The sequence below is a fragment of the Sinocyclocheilus grahami genome, unplaced genomic scaffold, assembly GCF_001515645.1.
Source record: "Sinocyclocheilus grahami isolate Dianchi unplaced genomic scaffold, SAMN03320097.WGS_v1.1 scaffold1366.1, whole genome shotgun sequence".
NCBI classification, from domain to species: domain Eukaryota; kingdom Metazoa; phylum Chordata; class Actinopteri; order Cypriniformes; family Cyprinidae; genus Sinocyclocheilus; species Sinocyclocheilus grahami.
Genome location: NW_015506545.1, coordinates 350611 through 365433, shown reverse-complemented (window position 1 = coordinate 365433; position 14823 = coordinate 350611). Strand labels below are relative to the sequence as shown.

Sequence of the window (14823 nt, the reverse complement as noted above, 5' to 3'; positions counted from 1 at the left end):
CCCTGAGAGAGGCCTTGTAGCATTATAAAAAATGTGTTTGTACAAGCTTATGTCATCTTCAGATTCCAAGGTTACGTGAAATGTGAAGCGGGATGGTAAATATTGACCCTCCATTAGAGACCCGAGCATTCATTAGTGTTCATTGACACAGAACGCACATGAACAAGGAAGCAGGAAACAACTCTGTAATAGCTAATGTTCAACTAACCACAAGGACAGTTAGTAAAGAGTGGTTTTTGGCTACAGAGACACACTTATAAACCGGTGAGTCATGCAAAAGAAAACACAAAAAATCTCCTGCCTACAGCTCCATTATAAGGCAGAATCCAAATATTGACTAAAATATTCCATTTGAATTAGGTTAAACTATTGTACTATGGAAACCCATCTCCACCACTGAATAAAAAACATTTTTTAAAGTAATTTTTTTAGAAAAAGTAAAACTTTTTATCTAACATTTCTTACTTTTTTCAATCGCTATTGTGAGTTACTATCTCACAATTCTGACTTATTTTCTCAGAATTGTGATAGAAACTCACAGCTTCAAGTTATAAAGTCCAACTCTGACGAAAAAAAGTATTTTCTTACAATTGTGAGTTTGTATCTCGCAATTGCAATTACCTTTTTCATATTTTAGAGTCTATTTGCTCAAATAAGACTAATCCTGCTGCATGGAATGCCAGATTCTTCCTTTGTGCAGATTCATTAATTGGTGCATTGAAGTGTTTTTGGAGTGTTGAATAAAGAATGGCTGAATGTATTCTGCTTCATGCCGGAGACGGCAGATGGAGACGAGCCTCACGCAGAGTTTGCAGAACACTGATCCTGGACCTGCAGATGCATCGTCAGCCTTTCCAAACCAATTGACACATTCTGATGTGAGATCAGCCTAGGTCTGGCTTTACAGGCTGTTTTTCGGGTGAGAGAATAACCTCTATCTGCAGTAGAGACCGATGACTGAAGCTTTGTGCTCATGCTGAATAGAGTGTGTGTGCAACTGTGTTTCTGTTTAATTTCATCACTCTGAAATGCTTTAAATTCCCTCGAAAACACATTCTAGCTATTATTCACCATCATAGAAATGACCAAATAACAACATTTCATTTGGAAGCTGAAACACTGTGTAAACTCATTGACTATGGGTTCAAATATTTTTTTTAAAGCGGAACAATATTGAGAAAAGCACTAGGCTAAGCAAATGCACTTCATTGAATTTACACCGTTAAAAATGCCTTTTCACACCAAAAGTAAAAAAAAGAGCAAATTGAATTGATGATGAATGATCTATCAACAACATTCAAGCTTGTGTCCACCAGACGATGATAAATAAAAAAGGTAATTGTGACTTTTTGTCTCACAATTCTGACTTTTTTTCCAGAATTGTGAGTTTGTATCTCACAATTGTAAGTTATTAACAACTGAACACCTGCAAATCCCATTGGCAGTTTTATTTGTTATGCATTAAGTGTTGTATTTCTTGTTTTTTTCTGAGATATAAAGATGGAATCCTGAATCCGACAGCAGTAGTAGATCCACCATAAGGACAACAACTTGTAATTCATATAATAATGGGTTTAAGCTTGATATTCATGATTGATGTTGTGTTCAAATCAGATGCTGTTTTTTTATTATTCAAAATTGGGTTTTTTTCTGAATCCTTCTGTGTGCCTGGTAACTGAAATGAAGATGTTGTTCAAAAGTCGCTAACTTTCACATTTTTGTTAATATGCCCTGTCCTCTATTTGTCTTTCAGACTGCTCTGCGGAGGCGAGGCAGTAGAGAGACCTTCAAAGATAAGAAATCTTTAACTCAGGTGTGTACAAAGAAATACAAAGATCAATTCTCAAGCCTTATACACTGTTAAAAATAAAGGTTCTTTATTGACATCTGTGGTTCCATGAAGACATTTTACAGTGTATAAAACATTCTTTATAGTTGAAAAAGGTTCTTTAGATTAAGTTATTCACATAAAGAAATGGTCATTTTATGAACTGTTCACTGAAAAGTTCTTTGGGGAACCCAAAGTGGTTCTTCTATGGCATGGCTTCGAAACCTCCCCTTGGAAACATTTATTTTAAAGCATGCACAGAGCAACACAATATGCTACGTGCACTACTTGTTGAGAATATAGACTACAGAACCTCAAGACTTTTTATATGTTGTCCAGGCTGATTATTCTTATACAATTTGGCCATTTTGAAATAAATGGTATTGCCTTTTACATTCACATGTTTCTTTCTCTCCAGGAGGACAGTGCGGATCTGCGCTGTCAGCTACAGTTTGCCAAGGAAGAATCGGCTCTTATGCGTAAAAAGATGGCAAAACTTGGCCGTGAGAAGGATGAATTGGAACAAGAATTGCAGAAGTATAAATCAGTATATGGTGACGTGGACAGCCCTTTGCCCCTGGCAGAGGTGACCGGTGGAGGCCCCCACACCTCTCGGGAAGCCGAGTTGCGGTTACGGCTCAAACTGGTGGAAGAGGAAGCCAACATTCTGGGAAGGAAGATCGTAGAGCTGGAGGTGGAAAACCGCGGCCTCAGGGCGGAAAACGAAGACCTACGCTGCCAATACGAGAGGGACTGCTTTGGGCGCGAACCCTTCTCGAGTGTCCCTACCTCACCGTATGGTGGCGATGCCCTGGAATCTGCGAGTGAACTGCGGCGACACTTGCAATTTGTAGAAGAGGAGGCAGAGCTGCTGCGGCGCTCCATCTCTGAGATTGAGGACCACAACAAGCAACTGACGTCTGAGCTAAACCGCTTCAAATTTGGACCCAGCCAAGCCGACCGGGAGTCCGAGGGAGCCGAGGGTGGAAATGGTGGCACACTCAAACCTGGTAACGGAGGAGGTTATGGAGCAGGGAGTGGTGCCACATTGCAGGAGGAGCTAAAAACCGCAAGACTCCAGATCAACGAGCTAAGTGGGAAAGTAATGAAGCTGCAGTACGAGAACCGGGTGCTAATCTCTAACATGCAACGCTGTGACCTGGCGGCAAACTTGGGGATACACACCAGTAGCCCAAGGGATAGTGATGTGGATAGTGATGCCGGGAGAAGGGAAGCAGACGAGGACGAGACGGCCAGGCTTCTGCTGCTCCACCCCAAACGTGAAGGTCCTGTTGGTGGGGAAAGCGACTCTGATGACTTGTTTGAAAAAACAGCAACTTCTGGATTTGTCAGTGGCGAGAAAGCCTCAGATCCTGGTGAACTGGGAGTGGCCGAGTTGGCCCAGCGAAGACGGGAAGACCGGGAGACGCTCAACAACATCAGGCGTGAAGCTGAGCGGCTTGGTAAAACGGTGGAGCGCCTCATCGTGGATACAGACAGTCTGATCCGCGAAGGTCGACTGGTTGTCCTGGGAGGGGAACTTCTTGCAGAAGGATTGGAGTTCAGAGGCGATGGGGGCTCTGCTGAATCTAAACCCGACTCTCAGGTGCTGGATTCCATCAACACCCGCATGAAGGCTTTCCGTTCGGAACTCCAGCAATTCATGGACAAAGTGGACCACCTAGGGGAGGGTCTAAGGGACCGCGTTGATGACCTTTCCCCCATGCCCAACCTCACCGAATCTAGCAGCTTCCTTTCCACGGTTACCTCCATGTCAAGGGACTCGCCTATCGGGACACTGGGAAGGGATCTGGTGACGGACTTCCAGGTAGGTTATGTGTAACTCGACCTTTTCATCTTTATTCAGAGTTTGCCATCACATGCGATCACATGACATGGCAACTTCCTTTTTTCCTTTGCTGCTTCCTCATTTGAAAGTCCTTTTTTGAGAATGCATACACCTTTATATTGATTCTGCATCTTCATGTATCATATATCGAAGGTCCTGAATGCACCACAAAGGAAGCTATTCAACTAATTTGGCTGGCATGACTCTTCATCTTAAACCAGAAACAACACCCAACTGAGAGATAAGAAGGGAAATAGGTAGACTTGCTTGAGATATGGAGCTGTAGGCAGAGTATTTGACTAGCAAACTGGTTATGCAGTTGCCTTGACATCAGTGATATTTCTGATCTTTTTTTTGTTGCAAGTTATGTGTGAAAAAAGAGCCATGTGAAAGATTAATGGGAGTTACCAGCAGGAGACAAAAAAGGACACACAGAGTTGTAAAGATGTTTGGTGCTTTTTAATTCATTAATAACCTTCAGCATAAATGCAGGCAGTTGAACAAGTCCACCAGACATCACAGAACAACACTCACTCACCAATATTAACTGACCACTCAGTTTTTCTTTGAGAACACCATATTACTTGTGCTATTTTTGCTGTATGTACATGAATTTTCTGCATGCATGGACTACCCAGATGACCTGTTGTACTACATTTACCAAAATGTGTATAAAAAGTATACAATAGGGCACACGTCCTGGAATACTATATCCCACAATGCAATGCACATTTCCCCGAGCGCCACCCAGCTCAGCAAAGATGCCCTTACCTCTCCTTTCCTAGCATCACTCTTGATAAACACCTGCATCTATACCTGCCCCATCCTCTTACCCACAATCTCCTTGTCTCGCACCTGGGGCAGGGGGGTGTTTATGGGTATTTCCCGCATGGCTTCACAAGGCTATGTGTATTGTTTTGATTGTCATTGATTTGCAGGGTCCAAAATTTACTGTGCCAATAGTGGGCAAACTGAGAAATATTTGCCAGCCATAAATATTTCTTACAGCCATAAAAGTGCATTTTACTGAAGCTTATTTCTTCCCACAGAATAAAAATGTGACAAGATAATTACGACTGTTTATCTCACAAATAATTTTTCTCACAATTGCGAGTTTAAATCTTACAATTCAGACTCTTTTTTTTCAGAATTCTACATTTGCATCTCACAATTCTCAAGTTTTAACATCTTTTTTATTCTAAGTTTACATCTCGCAATTCTGACTTTTTTTTTGAATTCTGTGCTTACATCTCACAATTCAGATTCTTTTTTGGAATTCTGAGTTTACTTTTCACAATTCTGACTTCTCATAATTGCAAGTTAACATCTCAGAACTGCACAATTCTAAGTTTCCTCAGAAATACATGAGAATACAGAAAATCAGAATTGTGAGTTTAAAAGTCGCCATTACTTTTATTTTTTATTCCATGGCAGAAATAAGCTTTAATAGTATTTTGTATTTCTTAGTCAATATTAGTTTATAATTTTCATGCATGTTTGTCACAAATAATAGTGTAATTCACAGCATCATATATACGAACACAAGTGCATGAACCAGCTGTGAGCTCTTAAATGGTGCACGTACTTGCATTAAATTGTGTGCCAACACATTTTGCAAATGCATCAATGGACGAAGTCGATCTTGCATTGCTAGAAGCTAATAACACCCGCTGGCCAAACGCTTCCAGCAGCATTCGCATACTTGCTTAAAGTTTCTGGCCTTAAACTTCACTTCTGACAAAAAGCAGGATGATGCATTGTGTTCTAGATCCTAATATTTTCATATTTACATGTTGCACTTCTTAATAAGGTTATCAGAATTAAACTGATCTATGTATTTTTATTTACTGGCACTTGTCAATTTTGGACCCGACTGATGTGGCATGATGTATAGCCTACTAACATGAACTAAAATGGCAGTAAAATGTGTTTGTCATCACCTGGGGTCTGGCCTTTAGCAAATCTAGTAGTTTTTTATTTGCACAGTTAATGCTGATGCAACATATGTGTGGAGCATGCAGCCATTCATATGAAATATGGCGGATAAGAAGTGCTTACACTGCATTTTTGTTTTCTGAGTAACCTCCAGAGGCTCTGTGTGACCTGTGAGCACTCTGAATACACTGAATGTTTGTTGCTCTATATATTCTACATGACTTTTATGTGGTTAATCATTCTCAGGAATAATGTAGCTGTGTCTTTTGTCTCAATGATTTTCAAATGTTTAATTGTCATATATGCTAGTCTCGGAAAGCTGCCCTCCATAGAACTGCTTGTAGCTTTTTTCCTGCTTTGTGCATTGAAACTGCTTTATGATAACATGAGTGAACTTTCCAACAAATAACCTATGTGTAACTACGGGTTTGACATCTATTGATGTTTTAGCAGCTTGTCGATATGAACGTGATTTGATATTTCACATTTAAGCTTAATAGTGTCTGAATTGCGCTCTGATTGGCTGATAAGCTCATTTGGCTCATGTTCATTGGTGGAAGCCGTCGGTTAAGCTGGGCGGTTCTTTGCGTTGGGTCACGTAACTTCAGTCCATCCACTAAACACTCTTCATCAAGCATGAAGTCACAGCCTGTTCACCTCACTTCTATGAGCGGTCAGATGTCCTGCACCGGTTAATGATGACAGACCTGAATGCTTATATAGGATGTTTATTTAAGAGCTTCAGCTCGCTGTTGCGCTGCTTCATCGCATGGCTGGGCTTCGCTGCGAGCAGCATGCTGCCGTCGTGCCGCATCCAAACCCTGTCAATGTCCTACACACCTTAGAGATGTTTGTCATGCTTCATCCAAAAGCCTTTAGCATTATTCTGTTATCGCTGATCAGGGAATCACAATTATAACACATCAATGGTAATTATATAGTATAATATAATATGGTTTGTATGGATATTAACTGTAACATTGTATCTTTCTGTTGCGATGCCAGAAATCTGTACTTTTTGACAACTGAACAACATAATGAAATCTACTAATGTACTAGCTTGGCACCCTAATTAATAAGCTAGCTCAAACTTTAATTTTAACCTGTGGTGTGTGTAATTAATTGTGTGTTTTTTTTTAGTTGTTTTGCTTTGAGGAAATGGTCTCAAACAATTCTTAGTTATATTATATAATATAATTTGATTAAATCCGATTTTTTTTTAATGAGTTGTTTGTGAAATGTAACTTAATCAAATGTAATTATTTATTAAAATAATGTCACAGTTAAAATAAGTCAGTTTAATATCCTTAATATACAGTAATAATCCTTAATAATATGATTATTTATATATTTTTGTATTTTAAAATTAGTTTTTGATATTAATATGAATAAATTGAATCATTAAAATATTTGTAGATAACTGTTTATGTACATATATTATTCTAATTGTTAGCTTAATGATCTTATTATTAATTATTTTAATAATTAATATTAACATTAATATTATTTTAAATTGTTTAGCTATTTAATGTTTTCATTGTTTTATTTTAAATTATTAGCTTTAATATGAATAAAACTAATAATTATAATAAATGTATTATTTTAATTACATTTATGACTTTAATTATTAGCTTAATTCTTATTAATATTGCTATTCACATTTGTACTGATTAAGCTAATAGTTAAAATAATTTTATAACTTTTTTATTTCAATTATTAGTTTAATATGAATAATAGTATGAATTATTTTATTATGTAACAATAGAATGTTTCATGTAACATTGTAATATTAATATTAAGCTAATAATACAATTATTTTGAAATATATTACATGCATTATTTCAATTATTAACTTAATATTGATATTAATATTAATTAAGCTATTAATCAAAATAGGTTTAATTAAAATAATAAAAAAATAATATATAGTTAATCATTAAAATAATTCCAATTTTCATTGCAATTATAATTCTTATTTTAATGAATACCTTTTTTTAAAATTGAGCTATATTTTACAATTGTATTAGTAAAACACCCCCAAACTAGTATGAATTATTTTATTATGTAACAATAGAATGTTTCATGTAACATTGTAATATTAATATTAAGCTAATAATACAATTATTTTGAAATATATTACATGCATTATTTCAATTATTAACTTAATATTGATATTAATATTAATTAAGCTATTAATCAAAATAGGTTTAATTAAAATAATAAAAAAAATTATATATAGTTAATCATTAAAATAATTCCAATTTTCATTGCAATTATAATTCTTATTTTAATGAATACCTTTTTTTAAAATTGAGCTATATTTTACAATTGTATTAGTAAAACACCCCCAAACATTTCTTTAAGCCGGTGGACTGGTTTAAGCATTAGGGTTTTGACCTGGTCCTGGATTTGGCACGACACATTAGCGTCAGCTCTCAGTCACTGCACATTTTGGGTTATTGGTTGTAAGACTCATGTATCCCCATCGCATGCGCTTCATAACCAGTGTTTTGCATTCTTTTTTCCCCTTGGCCCTTCCCTTCTTCTCTCTTCGTCCCTCATTTCGTCCCCAGATGTTTCGGCCCATGATTCCGTTCCTCCTCATTCTCGTTCTCTTCTCGTCTCTCTCCTACGCCATCATCTTTAAGTTGGTGTTTCTTTTTGCGCTTTTCTTTGTCGTGTAGCCCGCTGGCTCTCTCTTTCTTTCTTTCTGTTTTCCATTCGATCATTGTTTTTTTAATTCATAATCGTTTTTTTGAATACAGTGTGTGTCGATGACCCCTCACCCTTGCATTCCACACTCTGAGTTTGGCTTAAACCCACGTTGAGTTTTATTTTCCCCCTCCACTCTTTCTCGTCTCGTGTGTGTGTGTGGATTCTGTTTGTCGTTCACCGATCCCCCTGCACCTCCCTCTGTCTCCTCCACCTCCCCGATCCTTTCCTCCCCTCCTCACTCACAGTACGGGCGCAGGGAGGAGCAGGAGTGGTGCCTAGAGCGGCAGAGTGTCCCGGAGGCCCCTGGACAGGGACAGGGCGCCGCTAAGGGCTCCGTCACAGCCAGGGGAGGCCCTGGACTCAGTAGATACACCAGACCCCACAGTTTCAGACCCGAGGTCAGTGCCTCGTCCATCTCCCTCTCAACTTTAAGACAGATACGTTTCCAAGTGTCCTTGCAGTGCCTCTGATTCCTGAAACCCCTGACAGTTTAATGTGCTGCATTAGTTAAGATGGTAAACGCTGAAAGTATTTTCCCATGCACTACCAAAACGTGCGTTTCTGTAAAGCCTTGGTTATCTTTGGATGTCATCACATGCTTTGATGGAAATACAGAAGTAGCTGGAAAAGTAATGTGGTGAGTTATTTTCAAGAAAGCGCTGCAATACTGACATACATTGCTTTTCTCTGAATGTCATTACTTGCCTTAAGCTTTAATATCATGAAATTGATATTAAAAATGCATTAAAAGTGTAAGATCATGAAATAAGGAAATTTAATATTATAAAATTAGTGTTAATATTATATATAGGCCCATATATATTTATATTAGTGCTGTCAAACGATTAATCGTGATTAATCGCATCCAAAATAAAAGTTTTTGTTTACGTAATATATGTATGTGTACTGTGTATATTTATTATGTATATATAAATACACACACATGCATATATATATATTTCAGGAATGTATGTATGTTTATACAATAAATATATTTATTAATTTATTATAAATTAATTATATATAATATAATTAATTTTAAATATAAATTATATGAATATAAATATAGACATGTAAATATTTTCAAAATATATACTGTATGTATGTGTATTTATATACACTTAATAAATATACACAGAACACACACATATATTATGCAAACAAAAACTTTTATTTTGTATGCGATTAATCGCTTGACAGCACTCTATATATATATATATATATATATATAACATTTCCTTTATATTATTGATTCAATATTGTATAATATAATGGTTTATTTATTTTATTAATCAAATCTTATATAATTAATAATAATGTTATTAATATTTTAAAGTAATATTTTATATCAATAATAATGCAAATAAATTTACATTTTACAATTATATTATAGTTTTCCTATTTAAAATATAACCATATTACATAAAAAGAAAAAAAGCCACGGCTGATATCCGGACATAACCAAGGCTGTGATCCTCTTTTAACATTAAAGCAGGCCAGTAAGAGCTGTTTCGGTGGTGTGTGGAAAACTAGAGAGCTGGAGTGCCTTTCCTTGTGAAAATGTGCAGTACAGATCAAAACTGAGGAAATATTCACACACTGGTTTAATGACATTTCCGTCGTGAAACACGAATGACCTTCAGAGGTACCAGGTTTTAAAACCTGAACCACAAGGGTTGCATCTAAGCCTGAAGCATTTATGAATATGGCTCCAGTTTTCGAAATAAAAGTTTTATTAGATTTAAAATGAATGTGAGTGCACTGGTGTTTGAGCACAAAGGTAACAGTGTGTGAATATTGAGTTTCTCTGTCAGACAAATCTCCCACAAAAACTACTACTACACTCTTAAAAATAAAGGTGCTTCACGATGCCATAGAAGAACCTTTTTGTCTAAATGGTTCCATAAAGAACCTTTAACATCTGAAGAACCTTTCTGTTTCACAAAAGCTTCTTTGTGGTGAAAGAAGGTTCTTGAGATTATAAAAAGGTAAGAAAGAGATGGTTCTTTAAAGAACCTTTGACTGAATGCTTCTTTGTGGAACCAAAAAGGGTTCTTCTATGGCATCGCTTGAAGAACCTTTTGAAGCACCTTTATTTTTAAGAGTGTATGTCTCTGGATCTGTTTCAAAACCTAGAGGTCATTGTTTAGGCATCATAGACACATTCTAGAGGTGAAACCTCGTTATGCTAGTTTTTGGATATACAGTATTATGGCAAATGCAATCCTATAATGCATTAAATATATTTATCAAATTAAATACATTTTTAGATTAAATAAGTGCATTAAATAGTTAATTATACATTATATAAATATTTTATTTCCAATTATTATAGAATTAGCAATTATAAATTGTTAAAAATATATTTAAATGGACTATTTTACACAATACGTGTATGTGATTGATTGATTTATTTATGCATTTATTAGCTTGATGTCTATGTAGAGTGTTTTCAATTCCTTATGCAATATGACATTTATGATGCTGACTATGAAGACAGAAAGGCTGTTCACTAGATTTTGAAACAGAGCCTGTTTTCAGAGGGCAAGGAAAGCCTACGGCATACTTCACTATAAAGAGCAATTCTCCCTAGTTTGTGTATCTTTATTTAATTGAATAAAATGCATTAAATCTCTAATGTAATAAAACTAAATGGAAGTGAGCCAGATGTCATCAAATAGCACTGGCAGTTATTTTACACCAGGTTATTAGACCAGATACAGCAACAGCATTGATTTGTCTGATGCAACTAAATGAAACGGTAGATCTAGCCCAGAGCAGTTCGTTCACTTGAACCACTTAATTCCCATCATTGTCTCAGTGATTCTTTTGGTTTCTTCTCACTCCGCTCACAATCACTGCTGTTAATTTGTCGTCATGAATTATGATCACTCACCATCCTCTCACGCAGGGGCTTTGAAAAATGTGATGTTTTTTTCTGTTGAAAATAAGGGCTGTGTGTGTTAATCATGTCATCTGTTGATATATATGTTTGCATTTAATTTGTTGTGTGTTAGTCCCAGTTTATGTGCTATCCCTTACCACTCGAGAACAGAAGCGTTTCACACTTGTAATTATGACCTGGTGTTACTGATCAAATGCACTCAGTCATTAATGCAGAGACTTGAAGGCAGCATATGCTTATTCTATCGTCTTTATGATTAACGATAGTATACGTTATATGAGCCGATGATATACAATAGTTTTTGTTAATATTTAGATTTAGATAATAATTAGATTTTATATTTATATATATATATATTTTTTTTTACATTTAATTGCAGTAAAAGCAAATGTAGTAATTTAGTTGTTTGTCTTTTTTTACCATTTCTTTATGGTATTAATTAATTAATTATTAAAATGTATTATTCTTTTAGTAATATTACTTTTTGATATTTTAGTACTTCAGCTTAAAACAAAAATGAGAAATGTTGTCTTGAAAAATTGTACCTTTTATTTTATTTTATTTCAGTTAATGTTTATTTATTTCAAATAACAAAAATATTTGTTATGGTTTTAGTTTTAGTGTTAGTTAACAATAATAACCCTGATTCACTCTTGCAAGGAGACATTTGTTAGCACTTACAAACAGCAGCACATAAAGCACAGCTTTAGTATTTCTTCAGAGTAGAAATGAATCTAAATTGATTATGAGCTTATTTCATGGAGAATCTTCCTTTGGCTGACTGAATTAATTCTCTAGCATTTATCACCAGAGATCCAGAGAGTTTATTAGCAAACTGTTCCGTTAAGAATGCAGTGTTGCAATGTTTTCCTGCCTAACCATCCGTGTACAGGTAGTGAATCTAGAAAGAGAAGCTAAAATATCACCTCGCATCTGCCGAGCTGCATGACACAGACGAGTTTGTGCATGAGAACTGATGGTGTTTCTCTCAAAAGTGCTGGGATTTTGAGACTGCTGTTCTGTGTTCTGATGGGGTCCAGCTCCGTGACCCGGTCCTGTCCGAGATGGGAACACCAACCAGAGAAACACAGCTGCGCCTGGAGCACGACAGGAGGATGAGAGACAGCTTCACTTCATCCATCACTCAGGTACATTACTGAACTACAGTATTATCTGCTGTAGAGTGGCATTACTGATTAAACTGTATTAGTCTCATCTGTAAAGCTGCTTTGAAACAGTGTGTAATTGTATGAAGCAATATAGAAGTAAATATGACTTGACACGGTTTACTTTTAGAAACAGGATCAGACCTACTGTACAAGTCATCCGTTCAAAAGCTCTTCACATGTAAAACTGATGTGAAAATAGTAGCTTGCCATGGATAGACAGTATACCAGACCCAAAACATGGACTAGAAGTACAGTATAACTAGTTGACTAGTCTGTATAACCACTAAGTCATACCAGCTTAACCCTGTAAAGTGTGACATATGAAATAATTCATGGGACAGTTTATTGAATGCTTAGACATTCAAAAAACAAAAGTTTGCAAATGTGTTTTTAATGAGTATCATATTTGATCCATCAAGCTTTAATGGCTTATATAGTGTGATATAGCGAGAATATGGTTGAAAAAATGCTGATATTTATATAATCAAAAAGTGATGCAACTCTGATGCTTGTCATGTAAATGTTTGACATCATAGCAGATACTGACATAAAATGAAATGTCAGTCATCATCACTCTATATCTCAAATAATGTCTTAGTAAGATGATATTTAAATTATTCGTTTTATGATCAAAACATATAATACAATGATGATTGAGAGATGATCAAATAAATGTTCCTCAAAAGCCTGTTGATCTCACATTTGAACATGACTTTTCAAAAAAAAAAAAGATTCAGTTCTTCATTCCAGTATGTGTTCATCTTAAGATATTACTAACAAAATCAAAGTTATTCTTATTTTTACTTTATAAAATCAGTAAAGATTTGACTGCAAAAAGACACGTGAAGCACAAGCTGAAGGAAATATTGTACATTAAAAGTTTTTATTTGGAAAAAATTGTCTAAACAATCAATCCGACGACAGAGTAGATTGCGTGCGACAGGTTTATCAATAAAGTTTTGATCAATTTGAGTCTTTAATATAGTTAAACTAGTTCTTAGAACTAGTTATTGCTTTATTGCTAGTCCAAGACGCTTTACCAGCCTAGCCAGGTACCACAAATTTTTAGTCTGGCTAATTATCCACCTAAACTAGCTTAGTCCAGCTAGCAAACTGCACAATAAAAAATCTTTTTAGATGGTTTTTCAAGTAGGAATTACTTTACTACTTGCCTTAAACATCCACATGATCTTTCATAGTTTTATTGCTCTCTATGAAAGCATGCATCTGTCTTATGTCATAATAATAACAAGTATATTAACCATGACTCTTTGTTGAATGCTTTGGCTTGTACAGGAGGAGGAGAGGAGGCGAGCCGAGGCCCGGCGAGGACTCGAGCTGCAGGGACTTCAATCTCACGAGCCAACATGGCCACAGGAAAGAGTCCTGCTGCAACAGGAAGTGAGGTTGTTCCGCCACAATATGGTCATTGTCTACATGAAGCTGCGCTGGATCCTGATGCACTGGAGGCTGGGCCGCAGGACGGATGGACTGGAGGAGGGAGCGCATGCTGAGGTGAGCGGATCCCGAATAACTATATAGTTCAGTCATGAAACTAACTATAGGAAAAAATTTATTTGAACTCATGATTGTTCACCTTAAAATCTCTCTTCTCTGCGTTCTGTAGTAAATATTAAATCAGTGTAAATGTTTCAGCAGCAGTGTCTGTTTGCTCCATATAAAGCAGTAAACGTTCTCTCAGCTCTAGTCTATTATTTAATCTCTTTAAGTGCGGGAGTTTGTAAACTCTTTAGTTTTACAAATCATTAAAAGCTGCCACAATCTCTTGTTTGTAAGGATGTGGCCTTTTCTCGGCATGCATAGGGTTTTGAATGAATTTCAGTAGAAGTCGTTTGTGCTGAACACGCACTTTTAACACAAATGCAGTTGGCTTCATTGATGCTGTGGTTTTCTGCTGTGCTGATGAAGCTTGCATACTACTGAGGGAAGATATGTTCCTTCGGAAGATATTGGTTTATTGAACCGTCACTCATTGGACATTACTGTTAAAGTGTTATTTCTGCACCAGTGGCTGCACTAAATTAAAATGCAGTGTTTGTCGGAGCTGAATATAACATAATTTCAATAAATGGTGAATTTTGAATTTGTTTGCAATTCTGTTTAGTGCCACAGAAATTGCACACTTTGTCTTTAAACTTAAGAGAGATTTGATATTAATGTGTCTCAGAATTTATAAATGTTCTCTCTCATTAACACTCACTTCTAGTTTAAACAGAAATGACATGAGTGTGAATCAATAATGACAGAACTGTTTCTGTAATTAAAGCTGCTTCGGAGCGGCGCTTAGATTACATTAGTTAAAATAAAATAAATACTATTACAAATAATAACCCAGTTGAAAAATCCAGCATATGCTGGTTAGGTATGTTTCGAAGCATGGCTGCTGGTTTGAGCTGGTTTA

At 36.0% G+C, this 14823-nt stretch overlaps 1 protein-coding gene across 1 annotated transcript in view; it reads left to right on the top strand.

Annotated features, from left to right (window-relative positions):
• LOC107569627 (microtubule cross-linking factor 1-like) overlaps positions 1 to 14823 on the top strand; it is a 54005-nt gene that overhangs the window by 21178 nt on the left and 18004 nt on the right. The window contains exons 4-8 of the mRNA XM_016255744.1: positions 1754 to 1813; positions 2247 to 3656; positions 8573 to 8725; positions 12228 to 12380; positions 13698 to 13916. Coding sequence (XP_016111230.1) covers positions 1754 to 1813; positions 2247 to 3656; positions 8573 to 8725; positions 12228 to 12380; positions 13698 to 13916 — 1995 coding nt within the window. The remainder of the gene's footprint in view (positions 1 to 1753; positions 1814 to 2246; positions 3657 to 8572; positions 8726 to 12227; positions 12381 to 13697; positions 13917 to 14823) is intronic.